The sequence below is a fragment of the Colletotrichum scovillei genome (genome assembly GCF_011075155.1).
Source record: "Colletotrichum scovillei strain TJNH1 chromosome Unknown Contig00002, whole genome shotgun sequence".
NCBI classification, from domain to species: domain Eukaryota; kingdom Fungi; phylum Ascomycota; class Sordariomycetes; order Glomerellales; family Glomerellaceae; genus Colletotrichum; species Colletotrichum scovillei.
Genome location: NW_023336260.1, coordinates 1,838,782 through 1,855,398, shown reverse-complemented (window position 1 = coordinate 1,855,398; position 16,617 = coordinate 1,838,782). Strand labels below are relative to the sequence as shown.

Sequence of the window (16,617 nt, the reverse complement as noted above, 5' to 3'; positions counted from 1 at the left end):
TGTCCTTGCCAACAAACTACACCACCAACCTGATAGATGCATACACCACCATCACACAGGACACGCTTCCCTTGCTGAAAAGCTCATTATGATTTCCCCCTTTGGATCCCGTGGCTCTGTCTGCGCCCCCTTACTGTGTAAAAGAAGTATCAAAACTACTCACATGACCGTACTCCTCGCGTTTCGCCGTCGGCTCTTGGCATTCCACACTAGAGGCCACGGGACCAAAAACTCTTCCCCGACTCCATGACATCCGCGAGGCTACGGATACCTTGACCCTTTTGATGTGTTTATTTTCTGTTGGGCGTGCATCGTCATCACCACCACCACTTATTCGGAAACATCATGGTCTATGCTGCGCCTTTATCGTCTACACGCGACATAATAGCGACCACCATTCCATCGTGAGTTTTGACAATGCGGGGTATATCATTTCAAGGGGTAAAAGTATCTACACATGAACACCCAACCTAGACATGTTGGCCTGAAATCTTCCTCATGCATCGCACTCCTATCCCGCTACATCTTCAACTTCCCAAAACCCCCCCCTCTCTACCCACCAGCACAACCTCATTGACCTTAATCCATTTGAACATTGTGGTTTCTCTTTTGTTTGCTCATATATACTCTTATAAGCAATACTGCTTCCTTCAGCGCTTCCCTTCTCATCCCCTACTTCTTCCCACAACCTGAGTTGAATGAATTTTCATCACCCCGCAATGCGATCTCGAATAGAATAATGTGACGACGAAGAAGAAGACGAATGTAAACACAAGAAACCGCCCAACCTCGCCTTGCTTTGTCAATCAGAGAACAAAACCCTTTAAATATGCGGGTTTTCCCGAAGTTCAAACATTCCCGTCTCATGCAACCCCCCATCGAGAGATACAGAGGCATGAGTAAAACAACAAAAGATGATCCTGCACGCCCCCCAATCCAACACAAGCGACGGACACGCTTGCGTGCCCAATTCCATCCCATCAATCCATGTCTCATGTAACCTTTTTGATCCCGTCCTCTCTCTCTTCACATCTCTCTTTTGCGGTATACTCCTCTGCCGTCCGTCTACATACTACCTTGTACCGGATTGCTGCAAACTCCACCCCGCTTTACTGCGTACGGTAAAACTTCTTGTACAAGAGATGCAGCAACAGGTTGACGTTCAGCTTGAGGCTCCCCTCAAAAAGGTTCATAAACTGGTGGGCCTCGAACTGGGCCTGCAGCAGATCCTCAATGGGTACGAGGGCGCTTGCCCCCGGCATCTGGATGTGGCCGCGGGACCCCTCGAGCGAGAAGACGCCAACCTCGTCGCACGAAATGGTGAGGTTGACCCTCTCCCAGTCGGTGACGCCACTCCACCCGACGAGCACGCCTTTCTCCGCTAGAGCCCGAGCGCTATATTTGTAACTGCCAAACTTGGGGACCCGCCCGCTGCGTTCCAGTTCGCGCTGGTGGTTGTACTGTTTGGTGAACGGAAGCAGGAACCGTTTCTTTCTGTAAAAAATGACGAGATTCAGTCAGCGTATGGCGACACACTTGGACCGTGCTTATAATATGGGGCATTATGGGGAAGCCAGACTGAAAGTGGGGGAAGGGGGAGGAGAATTGGAGATCACATCCGGGGATCGGACATGTGGATATGTGTGATATGCAGAACACGAAAAGGAATTGTCTAGACTTACCCCTTGTTCTTTTGTAATGTCGCCATTGCGGATTCAATGTAGTCGTCATAGCTCTTGCGCTGTTGCTCGAGGTACTTGGCCTTCTCGTGCAAGTTGGCGAGAGTTGACCGAACACCTTCCAATTCACGCTGGCGCTGTACACGTCTTCGGCTCTTGGTCCGGATGTCGAGGGCGATGGCGTTGAGGATATCTTGGTAGTAGTTGTGCTTGGAGATCCGGCCCATGTGCTCCAATCGCATAATGTTCTCCAGCGCCGTACGCTTGAGGTCGTAGTACGACATCCGGGTCACATCCACCATGTGGGCGTCCGAGTACGCGCCCTTCGTGCCGGCGTCGTTGACTCTGTCGTCGCGCAGTACTGACCGCCACTTGTGTTCATCTTCGGGATTGATGGGCTTGACTAGGATGTCGAGAAGATTGGCGCCAGTCTGCACGCGGATAATGTACAGGATGCATCGCTTCGTCTCCATGAAGAGAGCCTTAACCTCCGCATCCGGATCGTCGATGTCGTGCAGCTTCGGCGTAAGGTAGAGTTGAATATCAGAAGAGCCTGCCGAGAGCATCTCATTCTCGTTGTTCTTGGCACTACCCAAGTCTTGCAAGATCTCGCGTAGAACGTCGTCTCGGTTAGGGCATACCATTGGGAGGTCGCCCACGATGAGGTTGTGAATCGCAAAAATATCCGTCATCTTGATGTACAGAGTTGGCTTATTCTTGGAGTACAGGTCGTTGAACTCATCAATATCGAAATTGCGCTCCGCGTCTGGTACCGAGATAAGGTCGTGGGTGATATGAGCCAAACGCTCCATGGACTCGCCCACGAAAGCGTTCAGGGGTTGGAGGTAGATGTTCTCGCCGCCGAATGGCCTGCCCGAGGCTACCTGGCCAAGCACCTTGGCGACCTCTCCGAGATTGCGCTTCTGAAGAGGGCTCAACTGCTTCTCAATGACACCAACGTTCTCGGGAGCAATGACAGCGGGCTGCATGTAGAAGCGCCAAAGCCAGTTTGTGACAATCTGCAAGATGTGGTGTTGAGGTTCTTTCTTGAACTGTTGGCAGAGGGCCTCGAACATTTGGCGGCAGAGGAAACGGACACCGTACGGCATCTTGGGCAAGAGGTCCTCCAACGCCAGCAGGTATTGATCGCAGATTTCTCGGAGGTCGCGGAGATGGTCGATGAAGAGGTCTCTCGTTTCCGGGTCCTTGATGGCCATCTCTCGCGGAACATCCAGAGGACGGCGACTGGGGCGACCGGTCCGTAACTCTTCGTTGTTGATGGCTGATCTGTAGATCTGCAGAGGGTCACTCTCGAGGTCAAGAGCAGGATCTTCCACAATGTTGTCGCGTACGATAGGGCCCAGAAGTTCCCGGAGGTACTTCCGGTCGCGGGGGGATCGAGTGTAGTTTGCGAGGAGCTTTGTCCAGAAGTAGTTGCCTCGGAGGTAGTCCTGGAGGTTTCTGCTGCTTTCGACCTCTTCCCGCATGGCCCTGGCCAGAAGCTTGAGGAGATAGTACTCCTCACGACGCTTCTGCGCGTACCCAAACAGTCCCATCATAAGGTGCTCAATACGCTTACATTCCTTCTCGGGAGTGCCCTGCTCGCGGATACGCTTGAAGAGACGTGCAAGGTATTGAGGTTGCGTCTGGAGGTTGAAGAATAGTTGTTGGTACGACTCCAGCTTCTTCCTCGAACTCTTATTCAATGCCTTCAAGTCAAAGTGATTGGCGGAAGAAATTGACGAGTTTGCCAGGAGACCGATGGAGTGACCGCCATAGTTGCTCTGGTGCCTAACAACCTCATCCAGAGTGATCTTGTTCTTGACGAGGAGCGCAATCTTGATATCCAGCTGGTCAATGTACTGCTCCAGCATCTCATTCTGACGAACTTGCGTGACCACAGTCTTTCGCAACCTCTCAAACTCAATCTCCTCGTTGAAATCGAAATCACTGTCGTTGAGAAGATGGACAAAGTTCTTGACGGCGTTGACTGGCGGATCCTTGCCATGAGTAAGACTCTTGTATGCATCTCCCTGAATCTTGGCGCGGACCAGGCTCTGAATTTTGACAACCTTCTCCATGTTCTCCTTGAAGAATCGCTTCTTCTCCTCGTACTTGGCTCGAACGACAAAGGCCTTGGCCGCAGCTTGCATTTCGGCGATAGTTCCTTCTTCTTCCTCGAGATCTGAAATGAGGTTGAAGACATCTCCTCGCACCATCATGGCGCGCGCGAGCCCTTGGAGCTTCTCAATGACGGGAGTGTGAGACTCAAGCTCCTCGAGCAGTCCCGCGTGCTGCTGGCGATGCTGGTAGCCCCGTATGCATGCCTGGAGCTTGGTGATCTTGGGCTCGACGCGGGAGAGCGCATCTTGCTCGGCAGCAACGCGGCGGCGCTCCATCATGGCTCGGATGAGTGATTGGAGGTTGATGAAGGTTGCCTCGTGGCTGTTCAGGTCATCCAGCAGCTGGGTGACATCCCGGCGGACGGCTCCGGCTCTGAAATGAGCTTGGACTCTTTCTACCTCAGAGACGTATTTGGCGAGTTCTGCTTTAGTCGTTTCAACTTCCTTGCGCGCTGAGTTGCCTCGCACTGTTGCTTGGACGAGTTCGACTTCGGCGATATGCTGGCTGAGTTCTTCTACTGTCGCCGCGACTTCGGTGCGGACTTCCCGTCCTCGAATTGCTGCTTGGAGACTCTCGACCTCGGGGATGTGGTGACCGAGCTCGGCCTTGATTGCTGCAACATCGTTTCGAAGCGTTTGGCCTCGGATCGCGGCTTGAAGAGCAGCCCATTTCGGTGCAGAGCCTTGCAGATGCTCTTGCTCTCGCGAAATCTGATCTCTAGTCAGCAGTGCCCTGGCAGCAGCCTGGAGGCTGACGATGCTGTCGGTCTGTCTGTCAAGAAGCTCGAGGTCGTCTGCAATCCGTCCTCTCAACAACATTCCACGAACAGCCGCTTGGAGGTTTTGGACTTCTCCAGACGTCTGCACCGTCTCTTGCTGTTGGGTAACGAACTCCTTTCGGACCAAGAAACCCCGGAATGCTGCCTGAATTTTCCGCACAGGTCCGGCGTGGCGGGCCAACTGAGATTTCTTATCCCGTACCTCATCCCGGACCTTCTTGGCCCTAACAAGACTCTGGAGCTCCAAGATATCGGGCTCCAACATTTTCCAAAAGCGCTCCTTGTTGGCCATCCTGTTTCGAACGAGGAATCCGCGAACCAGGCTTTGTAAGTCCACCGCGAAGCGTCGCATCTGAAGCCGGTAGCCAATGACTTGACGGGTGAAATCACCTCGGATGAGAGCTTGGAGGTCGATGAGAGACCCTTCGACGTCCCAAAGTTGCTGCATGGTGTCTCCCAGGCGCATTCGCACAACGGCTCCGCGGACTTGTGCCTGAAGCTCAACAATGGCCTCTTCACTCTCACCAAGCTCGCGGTCGATCCTCTCCTCCTCGGTCTCTTCAGGCTCAGGGGTCGCAGGCTCGACACCGAAATCGGCTCCCATATTGCCGAAGCTGGGCATGTTGGCCCCCAGTTTATCGAGACCCTTTTGCATGGCCTCGAGCTCATGGTGCTCAAACTCAAGCTGGCCAACGAGGTTACCGATTCGGAAGTCTACTATTCCTTTTCTGAAAAGCAGCCAACTGAGAGCGTGGATGCAGTGAATGACCTTGGGGATGTTTTTCTTCTCGTAGAGATCGATGAGTTCAAATCGGAAGAGGTCGGGGAGTTCAACCTCGTCCAAGTATCTGAAGAAAATGGCAATGTTGTCGGAGTGCCGGAACTGAAGTTTTTGATGCCGGAAGATGCGGAATCTTCGGTCAGGATTCAAAGCTTCGACAACTTCTGCTAATGTGACGCCGTCTCTGAGAGCCTCCTCTAGTTCGACAATGGGAGGGATCGACTTGTGCATGATGTCCTCGATCCATTCTTTGGCTTCACCGATATGGCAAAGGTATTCGTATGCTTGAAGGAACTGGCGCTGCTTGTCCATCCAATTCCTCCCTTCCCAGCCATATCCACCGGCGCGCTGACCAGCTCGATTTGTGTTTGGCTTGTCTGCCCTCTGCAATCTCCGTCGACCTCTCAGGCCGATAACTTCTTGTGCTGGGGTTGTGATGGCAAACTCGTCGGCAGACTCGGATTGAGCAAGCTTTGATAAGGTACGTAGCTGGCTCGTGGATGACCGGCCCAGCTTCTCGAGATCTGGTCGTGCCAGAGAAGCAGAGTGCACTGCGGAAGGTGGCTCGTATGCATGAGGTAAAGCTGCGCTACCTCGGCTGATTGTATCGGATCGGCCGAGCATCATGGAATTCGGGCGAATTGTCAGAGTTCGAGATATTGGTGTTGGGGAAGTGCTGCCGTCGTACTGGGCGTGTGACAGCTTGCCGCTGTCAACGCTCTGGGTGCGTTCATGGCGATAACTTGGTCGAGGCGGCGATGGGGTCGATGCCGTCGTGGTTGTCTTTGTAGGATTGGTAGGAGATGAAGAAGCGGGCGCTTGAGGGAGCGGGCGTAGAGATTGCCGTGTCATGGAGTAGATGTTGTTGTCTTGTTCCCTCTTGCGGTCAAAGTTCTCTCCTCCGAATGAGACTTGATGCAATCGCGAACCATCACTCTTGCCCCTCTTATGAGAACTTGGTAATGAGTAGCCGCTGGACACTGAAGAGAGTTGAGTACTGGCTCGGCTATTCTCAGAGTACAGAGAGTACCCTGAAGACGCGATGGACGAAGCAGTAGAGGACTGACGGTTGATGTTGCCAGGGTAATCCAGGGTATGGGATTGTCTGAGGGGGTGCGGACGGTGCGACATGGTGGGCGAAGATTAGGATACTGAAGGAAGGCTGCAATCGAAAATCTGTGGACTCTGGAATTCGGATGACAACATTAGGGCGCCTTTGTCGGACGTCGGCAGGCAAGGTATGCGGCGCGCGTTGGATTAAGTTTCGACCTCGCGGTCTCGTCTCTTGGGTTGGGCGCTCTGGAGATTCCGTTTCTATAATGTTTGGCGGAATGATCGGGACCAAGCAGGGGGCTGATGAGAAAGGTGAAAATTCGAAGCGACCGGCGATGGTGCGCGGCGAAGCGCGGGTGAAGAATGGAGGAGGGACTCTGGAGAAATGAGAGCGCGCACTGCGCAGACAAAGAAGATGTCGGCAATGAAGGCGACACAGCGTTGGCGACAAGGGCAATGATGATGGGAAGGAATATTTCGGCAGAAGATATTAGATGTGCTGCCCACTTGACGCCATTCCAGCCTCTAGCATTCAAAGAGGACGGTCACAATCTCGTCAATCGACAAGGTGTGGGCGGGATGTTGGGTCGTTTGGAGGTCGGGCAATGGAGGGGGAGGATGTGAGAGTGGGAGGGCGTCGGGACCTGATAAGGCAGTTTGTTTGTTTACTGCGGCAGCTGGAGGGCGGCAACCAGCCCCCTTGCAACCAGGGTGCCACAGTGAGGTGTGTGGGTGACCCACTTTGGTATTCGCTGCTCGCTGCCAATGGCCACTGAGACCCGAGAGGCCACGGAAATTCGGGTGGCTTGTGGCTCTTGCTGGCCCCTGCGTCGCACCCGCCCGGCCTTTTAAAGTGGAGACCGATGCAGCAATCTTCCGTTGCACGGCCCTCCGCCCCGCCTCCGCTCTCTGTCAATTGGATTGTCATCTGCTTTTCTCTGGGCCAGGCGCTTCTCAAACTTGTCCCAACTTGCCCCAAAACGTTTCTGGTCAACAATACAAATGGTCCGGTGAGGCCCAAAGCTGCAAGGTCGATCTGGTCAACATGTTCAGGCACTTCCCTTGGAAAAACCTGTCACTGACTGCGGGCCAAACCGTCGCCGCTCTCATCTGACCTCTTTTGACAGATGCCATTGACTACGGATTCCCCGTTCAGAACCTTTGACACGTCGTGCAATCTAACCTAATTGAATTTCCTTGTCGCCCAGGGAACATTGCTCAACCCTCTGGATGAACCAAGATTGTAGACATCATTGACGACGTCAAGGTTGTGGGATAGAAAACAGCGGAGAATACCTTTGCAAGAACGATGTCAACACGATCGAGGGATCGCAGGACAGACACGCCGTGATGGACACCTCCCCTCCAAAACTCGGTCTTTTATCTGTGGCACCTCCCCATTCTCTAGCTCGATGCATGTCACTGTTTGTAAAACGCCTACGTGCAGCAGTCAATGGACCCGCCAATACGAGCGATCTAGTCGTTTGGACAGCCCGAGTAATCCATAATACGGATACGTAGGGGAGAACTGTTTTATTTTGTGCGTTCGTTCCTTTCGCTATTAGTATGTGGTCCGCTGTTTGGTGTTGTTTCTTTTCTTTGTTGCTTTTGGTGTTACGGATCACAAAACAGCCAATCAGAGCCCACCACTTTTCTCATGTTGACATGAGGGTTCCTGTTGCGAACCCTCGATCTCAGCTCACAACGGATGAACGACGTTTCTAGAGTTTGGGTAGCGCACGTTAGCTTTGTTTAGTAGCAGGTGAGATATGATCCAAATCATGATGGATGCACGCTTTATTCGATAATTACGAAGCGTCTCCAAGGCTCGACTGTACAAGAGGCTCAGCGTGGAGGTCGCTTTAGGTCATTCTATATCCTAGAAAGTTATACTCGAGGCCTGAAGAAAAACAAGAGTATCAATCTTCATTACTCGACTCTTCGCTGCCATGGCATCTTACTTCTTCGGCATCCCACCGCCTTTCGCTCCCGAACGGAAGCATGCAATCACTTCTGCTGGCGTAGGGGTCTGTCCAGCTCACGCAGCCCGAGCAAGGATTGTCCTGCGTCGATTGCTCTGGCCAACCAAAGGCTATGGACACAAGCAAACTCTGCAGGACTCTTCTCGACAAGGCACCTTGGGTTTCGTCTGGACAGAAAATTTTCATCTACACTAATGAGGTCCTGTGTCGATAAGTGCCAACCAAAGCGTTCTCTCATATTGTTGTAAATATCAAGCACACTTGGCTAGATTTTCTTGTTCCCAATGCCGACTGTTTTTTTTTTCCCCGGCCACCAAGGTGCCCGGTGGGGTTGCGTCATAACTCGCGAGTCGAGACCCCGAATGTTTCTTACATAAGGCAATGTTGGATCTACCGGCTGCTACCTGACTTGGCGGCACTATTCCATACTTGTTCTGGGCGTCTGGAATTCCGAAACCCCTTCTTCATGAACAGAAAAATGTCAGATGGTCAAGTATAGCGCAAGCGAATAGAATACCAAACAGAACGCCATCTCCATCATCAATCAAATAACTCATCTCAGGTAAAGAGATTGCATGGACTGGGAAAACAATACTGCGGTGTTGCTGAACACAGTAAAGGCACACACTCAAGGGAGTTGCGCCGCACTGTAGCCACTCACCGCCTGCCCCTCCTGCCCCTCCTTCCGCCGGTCGCGCACCGTTCACTTTAAAAAATTTCCTGCGGGGTGTCGTCTCAAAGATTTTTTTTCCCTTCTTTCTTACGGGAAGAAGAGACATAACCAACCTTAGTTTTCGAATCGACCAAGCTTTTTTTGCTTTGCCTTTGGTCTTCTTTTCGAATTACTAGCAAGTTCTTCGACTCCGTTTTCTCCTCCATCTTTCTTCTGTTCACTCGGCAAGAAAAAAACGAGAAAACTCATCTCTCACACAAAAGATGCCTTCCACCAACGGTATCACCGGCGCCAAGGTGCTCGACTCCAAGACCGCCCTCCAGGTCTTGAAGGAGTACGAGAGCCGCGATGGCCTCGACATTCACGAGCTCATGGACACCAAGAAGCACGGTGGTCTGACCTACAACGACTTCCTGCTCCTCCCCGGCTACATTGGCTTCCCCGCCTCTGCCGTCGTCCTGGACTCCCCCGTCACCAAGAGAATCACCCTCAAGACCCCCTTCGTCTCCTCCCCCATGGACACCGTCACCGAGCACGAGATGGCCATCGCCATCGCTCTCCAGGGTGGTCTCGGTGTCATCCACCACAACTGCTCCCCCGAGGAGCAGGCCGATATGGTCCGCAAGGTCAAGCGTTACGAGAACGGCTTCATCATCGACCCCGTCGTCATCAGCCGCGACACCACCGTCGGTGAGGCAAAGGCCCTGAAGGAGAAGTGGGGTTTCGGAGGATTCCCCGTCACAGGTTTGTCAACCCCTCCCCCCCCCTTTTTTTTCCTACCTACCTACCAAAGCCTGTTCTCCCACAAGCTTCAGTTTTCCCTCGCTTTACATGATTACAAACCTTTTTCAATTATAACTTTCGTTCCACCAATTCGACGACCATGTCGTTCTGAGGAGACCTTATACTATGATCAAAGCAAAACCTTTACACATTGTTATCAAACCGCAGCAGGCTACGGCCACGCCACAGGACAGACATGGCTAACAATCGTCTGCAGAAAGCGGCAAGCTCGGCTCCAAGCTGCTGGGAATCGTCACGAACCGTGACATCCAGTTCGAGGACGACGCCTCCCTCTCCATCTCCAAGGTCATGGTCACCGACCTCATCACCGCCACCGACGGCACCGACCTCTCCGAGGCCAACAAGATCCTCGCAAAGTCCAAGAAGGGCAAGCTCCCCATCGTCGACAAGGACGGCAACCTCGTCTCCATGATCTCCCGCTCCGACCTCAACAAGAACCAGCACTTCCCCCTGGCCTCCAAGCTCCCCGACAGCAAGCAGCTCCTCTGCGGCGCCGCCATCGGCACCCGCCCCGAGGACAAGCACCGCCTCAAGCTCCTCGTCGACGCCGGCCTCGACGTCGTCATCCTCGACTCCTCCCAGGGCAACTCCATGTACCAGGTCGAGATGGTCCAGTGGATCAAGAAGGAGTTCCCCGGCCTCGACGTCGTCGGCGGAAACGTCGTCACCCGCGAGCAGGCCGCCACCCTCATCGAGGCCGGCGTCGACGGTCTCCGCATCGGCATGGGCTCCGGCTCCGCCTGCATCACCCAGGAGGTCATGGCCGTCGGCCGCCCCCAGGCCGCCGCCGTCCACTCCGTCAGCAGCTTCTCCGCCCGCTTCGGCGTCCCCTGCATCGCCGACGGCGGCGTCCAGAACGTCGGCCACGTCGTCAAGGGTCTCTCCCTCGGCGCCTCCACCGTCATGATGGGCGGTCTCCTCGCCGGAACCACCGAGTCCCCCGGCACCTCCTTCGTCTCCCGCGAGGGCAAGCTCGTCAAGGCCTACCGCGGCATGGGCTCCATCGACGCCATGCAGGACAAGAAGGCCGGCAACGGCGGCAAGGACAGCCAGAAGAGCAACGCCGGCACCGCCCGCTACTTCTCCGAGGGCGACAGCGTCCTCGTCGCCCAGGGCGTCACCGGCTCTGTCGCCCACCGCGGCCCCATCAGCCGCTTCATCCCCTACCTCTCCGCCGGCCTCAAGCACTCCATGCAGGACTGCGGCATCCAGTCCCTCAAGGAGCTCCGCGAGTCCGTCGACAACGGCACCCTCCGCTTCGAGCTCCGCACCGCCAGCGCTCAGATGGAGGGTAACGTCAACATGGAGTCCTACGAGAAGAAGCTCTTTGCCTGAAAAACGGCAAGGGACTCAGCTAGCTCGTAGTAGTACTAGCAGTAGGCTACCACGGGACATGAGAAAACGGATAACAAAGATGTCAATTGGGAATATTTTCTTCTTTCTTAACCAATGTGGGTGGACCAAAAAAATAGGGGGTTGATGAAAATCAAAGTTGGGCAAAATGGGACTTGGGAGGATACAACATAGAAAAATCAGCCTCTACACCCTCACCCTTTCCAAAGGGGAGGGCGAAGCAAAAGACGGGCTTTGGGCAGGGCGGTAGTGCTTCAGTATAGCGGAGTTTTCGGAGTCTTTGGGTGAAAAAGGGGTGGTCGGGCCTGAGACGCCTCTTGAGATGGATGATGCAGCGAACTGAATACCAAAAAAATCTTCTCGAGGAGAAAAAGAAAATTCAAAACTGGTTTCAATGATCATGACTCTTCCTTCCCTTTGCTGCTTCTCACGTGAAACTCTTTGATGTATGACCATACCCAAACGTACTTGGGCCACATTCCAAAAAGACAAACTCGGCCATCTCCAATATGCATCGGCCGACCTGTCTGTAGCATGTAAGCAAACGCTCACCACTCACAATCCTCGGCACCAAATTCCATCCTTGACCAATTGTTGACATGTGTGTGATATTAAGCTGCTATAAATGGTCCGAAACTTCTACTCGCAAAGAGCAATGCCCATGTGGATGTGTCCAAGTGTCACAACGAAACCAAACAATAATGATGCTTTTGATAACCGCCCAGAACCAAACTAGAATGAATGCCCTCAATGACAACAAAACAAGCCGTTACGGAACCTGCAATGCTAGACGCCAGGCAATGATGGACCTATATATGCCACAAAGGTGAGGAAAGCACCAACCGATGCTAGTCACAATTTCAAACCCCTCAGGAGAGCTGGCCGTAAATCTCGTATATATCGTTTCGTTGTTGTGTCATTCTCGTTCGAAACGTCAATTGCGCGCTTGCGAAAAGCATGAAAGCAGCATGCCAGTCACCAAGGGATAGTAGATAGGCACCTCAAGACCGCGTGAGACTGACGGAATCGTATCCCGGTGCCCCATTCTTCGCACTCAACAACGGCGCCGTCTCATTCGGGGCAGCCTGTCCACTACCAGAAGCAACAGCACTGCCTTCGCTGGCATAGCCCTCATCGCTAACACTCTCATCCTCGTCATCACTCGTGTCGGGAGTTTGAGTCAGAGCATCGTAATCGACCAGCATGTAGATGGGGATGGCTCCAATGATGGCAGTGAGCGCGAGGAACCAGTAAGCGGTGATGACATAGCCTCTAGCAACACCCCAGCTGAAAGCGGCACCCGCAACGGCGGGACCGAAAGCACGGCCGAATCCACTGAACATAGTAGCGAAGCCGTTGAGGGTACCCAGGATACGGAGCGAAGAGGCCGAATTGGTCAGGAGGATGGTCATGCACGGGAAGCCAATGATTACGGCACAGGCTTTGACGAACATGACGATCAAGAGAGCGGTGTAGCGCCCAGCAGTGCTCTCGAAGAGGACCACGTAAGGGGCCAGAATGTAGACGATGGGGAAAGTCACGGCTACACAGAATGTCAGTTTCCAATGCATCCATAGGGAAAGAGAGCACACATACCGCATGCGCGGAAACAGCGCAGGACACCAAAGTAATTGCACAGAGGCGGGAAGACGAAGAACTGGATCACGCCGCAAGTAATTCCATAGATGGTGAAAATGGTACCAATACGGCCAGAGTCGAGACCAAAGCCACCAGAAAATCGGAAGGGCAGGCTCGTGTTCTCCGGAGTGTGCTCCTGCTGGGGGTAGTTCAGGAACACCGGAAGAACTTGATCAAACGCCACGGAGTGGAGGGCGAGGAAGGTGTAGCAAAGCAAGTTGATGCTCGTCTGAGCAGTGAAGACTTCCTTCATGCTGGGTGCCTCTAGGGCCTTATTGTCCTCGACCGGGTGTGTCGGAGGAGTCTTGTGAGGCACCAGGGGCGCGGTAGCCTCGCCGTCAACAAACGAGGTGCGTCGGGCTCTAGCATGGTGATGGTGGTGATGACGAGAGCGGCGGAATGAGCGGGTGATGCGCTCGCCCATCAGGAGTCCCCAGTCGGGCTTGTGTCGCTTGCTCTCGAGCGTTTCCTTGAGGAAGAGAGTGGCGGTTGTGACTGAGATGAAGAAGAAGACCGCAGCAATGAAGTTTGGCAAAGCAAAGGGATACGCGATGAAGAACCAGCTATCGCCAAAGACGGCGGGGAAGCGGTCGGCAGGCCTGGCAAAGAATCCGCCAAACGCTGGGCCGAAGATGGAGCCAACGGACCAGATGAGAGGCATAATCGAGAATGCGCGGGGTTGTAGTTCCTTTTCTGGCACCATCTCTGCAACCATGGTGCGGATAATTCCAACTAAGCCATTGTCAGCATCAGACGAGAGCTTTGCAGATCAGGGGGGAAACGCACCATTTCCGTTACCACTTCCGAGAATAGCTCTCACAGTGATTGCCATAGGCAGACTTGTTGAAACACCACAAACACAGAAGAAGAACATTGTTGATAGCAGGCCGACGATGATGGTTGGCTTTCTTCCAAATCGATCAGAAGCTCTACCCCACGGGACCGCAGTTACACTCTGCGAGAGGGAGAATACGGCGGACGTGATACCGGCCCATTTTGCGACGTCGTTCTGTTCCACGCCGAAACTGCGAATCATCTCGGGGAGGTATGGGAAGACGGATGTGAGGGCGAGAGGCTCCGCGAACCGCGCAACGGCTGTAATCGAGTTAGCATCGGAGCCTAGAAGAAAAATGATAGATGCCTCTCATGGAGTATTAGAGGGTATCCTGATTCGAGTTGATGTCAAATCTGCATCCTTTATTCCAGCTTTTCTACACGCTGGAGCACTTTCGGCTTGGTGACGTCTGTCGACCTCATCGGTTCACATTGATCAGGCAGCTTGGAAGATCAAGACCATGCTATCGTCGCATTTCGAGGTAGGTTTGGAGTACGTGTGTCTAAAGACAGAGTGGCGGTAACATGGCGAGAACACGCAGATTTCCACCCATCCATAACCTCGTAGTCCACCAAGGCGATACCAAGACGATCGCGATTCTCCCATCGCATGACCCTGAAGTTGTTCGGAAACCGTCATGACTGGTCTCGCGGCACTTGCCTGGCTCCGGTTGTCACCGGTACTATCGGATCTGTTGAAGGCGCGTTTGGAAGAAAAAGCAAGCGTTTGACATGTTCTGAAATGCGAGGTTGCCTTACCCAGAATGGCCAGCTGCTTCGCGGGCAACTTTGGCTTTGTCGGTTTCGTCATTTTGGCAGTTGAAGGAGCAACCAAATCGCGCTGAGAGAATCCGAGCTCTACGATTTGATTATGCGTGGTCAAAGTTCTGTGACGTCGAGTTTACGAAGGTCTAGAGCAGATGAATCGGGACTAGGACGTGAAGCAAGAGTCTAAGGCAGGTGGGAAAAAAGCAGCGGGGTAATATGATGCGCTCTGCTATGCGGCTTGGCAACAAGATGTCGAAAGACAAATGCAAATGGCAGGAAATATGAACCGGAGGCGGCCACCGCCTTCTTTAAACCAAAGGCAAAGTTTATTGGAGAATTTGGGGAAGGAGAGGACAAGAAGAGTCACAAGAGCAGTGGCAGTGGAAAGCGAAGAAAAAAGACGGTTCGTCAAGCGCAAACAAAAAACCAACGGCATTGATCCACTTTCCAGCTGCAGGCTTGCGGCTGCACTGCGCCGGACAGGGAATAGCGTGGGTATGCAAATTCATGGAACCGCAGTCATCCCCCCCAGTTCTTGCAGTTCTTGCAGTTCCTTAGTAGGACCCCCATGAAGCGTGAAGGGTGCAATGAGCCGGCGTCCAAGGGGACCAGACTCTTTTCTTTCCCTCTCTTCCCTTCCCCATCTATGATCCTGCGCCGATCCCCGCTCTTTCTGCTGACGGAAGATTTCTAGTCGATGACTGGTCGACGGGGCTTCACTTTTGAAGGGGCCACGGGGCTAACCACCGCGAATTGGGGAACGGGGCCTTACGCAGTAGATGGGCCATGCCTCCCGGGGATTAGATGGAGAACTTGAGAGATGGGAATTCCCGCTTGCCGTAGAGGTTGGCTTGGCAAGGCAAATCAGCGCTAGAGGTAATGGGAAGAACGACTTGCGATAACCTAGCGCAGGCTGCGTGCGCATCAGCATTGCCATGAGGGATAAGTGCGTGACGGTGATGACGGCAAGCGAAGACGAGCGCGAGACGCGAGCCAAAATCAAGTAGCCAACGAAATCTTCTGTTGCATTGCGGCGATGGAGCAAGATGGGATGACCGCGGACGTCGAGTGTCTCGGAAACGATCAAGTGCTATTACCTAGGGGACGCTGGTTCGGCTTGAGCGGTGCCCCGTGTCTCCCTCTTTCTCGGCTTGGGACTTCTTGGTCCAAGGAGCAATGCGCTCGCTCGCTGCGAGCCGGCTACATCGCATCTCCCTGTTGCTGAAGCGAAAGGACGTTGGGCCCGGTCCAGGCGATACGGCGGCAGCGGGCGGGCGATCGGGCGGGTACTGGGTAGTAACAGGGAACCTCGTACTCCGTAGGGGGGGCAGGGCCGGCGTAATGCTTGAAAGACTGCAGGCGAAGGACGTCCGTTGTCGGCAGAGGCTTGGGAGTTGGAGTCGGTGAGGGTGTGCAAGATGCAACGGCTTGCACGGGCACGGCAAAAAGGGCAGGGGTTCTCGCTGTAGCCGGTGGTGTGCGGTGGTGCAGCCGAAAAAAAAGCTGATGGTGGTGGTGGTGGTGGTGGTGGTGCTCCTCCAAGGCTCCAACAACGCCTCAAAAGATGGAACGAAAAAAAAAAAGGCGATAAAAGGGTTGGAGCGCAAGGTCAAGAGGTCGCCATCCCCGCAATTGCCATGACGTCCAGTCTTTGCCGGTGGGGGCCTCTTTTCCCGGCGGCGTTAGGCCGACTTGGCCGAAGCCGGGGCCGAATGTCGGGGCAAGTGCGACAATAGCTGAATAATCATCACGAGCCGACTGGACAGGGGTGATCCTCTGCTACCAGCGCCAACGAAGCACCTGAAGCATAAGTCCAAACATGGCTATCCCAAGACATTTGTGCTGAAAGCTGTGAGACAACACACCGCCATACGAGAGAGAGAGGCTGCAGAAAATCAAAGGTAGGCAGTCATGTCTGATATACTTTGTACTTGCGCTGCCGCTGCGAGAAGGCAGATTCGGTGAGTTGTGGTTGGTTGTCCAGGGAGTGTATTCGTACCCCGAAAAGGACTGATTGGACGACATTGACCCAATCAATTGCGTGATCACCGACGTTAGCCGATGCACGCAGCCACCGGAAAGAGGGCGTCTCTTGACTCGATTCCAAGACAGGCGGCAAAGGCGCCCTTTAGCCTTCACGGTAGCCAAAG

The 16,617-nt window shown here is 53.8% G+C and overlaps 3 protein-coding genes across 3 annotated transcripts; 1 reads left to right on the top strand and 2 right to left on the bottom strand.

The window, feature by feature from the left end:
• Positions 1-681: 681 nt before the first annotated feature.
• On the bottom strand, positions 682-7,022 carry HER10_EVM0010250 (GTPase-activator protein for Ras-like GTPase). The gene is made up of 2 exons (XM_035479716.1): positions 1,683-7,022; positions 682-1,494 (listed from the first exon to the last, which is right to left on the bottom strand). Exons 1-2 carry the CDS (start codon positions 6,491-6,493, stop codon positions 1,110-1,112), a joined length of 5,196 nt encoding a protein of 1,731 aa, XP_035337616.1. The 5' UTR covers positions 6,494-7,022; the 3' UTR covers positions 682-1,109.
• Positions 7,023-9,171: 2,149 nt separating this feature from the next.
• Positions 9,172-11,562, top strand: HER10_EVM0013206 (inosine-5'-monophosphate dehydrogenase IMD4). Its single transcript, XM_035482570.1, has 2 exons — positions 9,172-9,814; positions 10,071-11,562. Exons 1-2 carry the CDS (start codon positions 9,334-9,336, stop codon positions 11,207-11,209), a joined length of 1,620 nt encoding a protein of 539 aa, XP_035337851.1. The 5' UTR covers positions 9,172-9,333; the 3' UTR covers positions 11,210-11,562.
• Positions 11,563-11,822: 260 nt separating this feature from the next.
• Positions 11,823-14,848, bottom strand: HER10_EVM0011165 (major facilitator superfamily transporter). The gene is made up of 4 exons (XM_035480603.1): positions 14,459-14,848; positions 13,652-13,960; positions 12,824-13,597; positions 11,823-12,770 (listed from the first exon to the last, which is right to left on the bottom strand). Exons 1-4 carry the CDS (start codon positions 14,508-14,510, stop codon positions 12,229-12,231), a joined length of 1,677 nt encoding a protein of 558 aa, XP_035337687.1. The 5' UTR covers positions 14,511-14,848; the 3' UTR covers positions 11,823-12,228.
• Positions 14,849-16,617: the final 1,769 nt, after the last annotated feature.

Coding starts and splice junctions, on each gene's coding strand:
- HER10_EVM0010250 (XM_035479716.1), bottom strand. CDS start 6,493: ATGTCGCACCGTCCGCACCCCCTCAGACAATCCCATACCCTGGATTAC. Junction 1,495..1,682: donor ACATTACAAAAGAACAAGGG/GTAAGTCTAGAC, acceptor CATTTTTTACAG/AAAGAAACGGTTCCTGCTTC.
- HER10_EVM0013206 (XM_035482570.1), top strand. CDS start 9,334: ATGCCTTCCACCAACGGTATCACCGGCGCCAAGGTGCTCGACTCCAAG. Junction 9,815..10,070: donor CGGAGGATTCCCCGTCACAG/GTTTGTCAACCC, acceptor AATCGTCTGCAG/AAAGCGGCAAGCTCGGCTCC.
- HER10_EVM0011165 (XM_035480603.1), bottom strand. CDS start 14,510: ATGACGAAACCGACAAAGCCAAAGTTGCCCGCGAAGCAGCTGGCCATT. Junction 13,961..14,458: donor GAAGCAGCTGGCCATTCTGG/GTAAGGCAACCT, acceptor ACTCGATTACAG/CCGTTGCGCGGTTCGCGGAG. Junction 12,771..12,823: donor GCGCTGTTTCCGCGCATGCG/GTATGTGTGCTC, acceptor CATTCTGTGTAG/CCGTGACTTTCCCCATCGTC.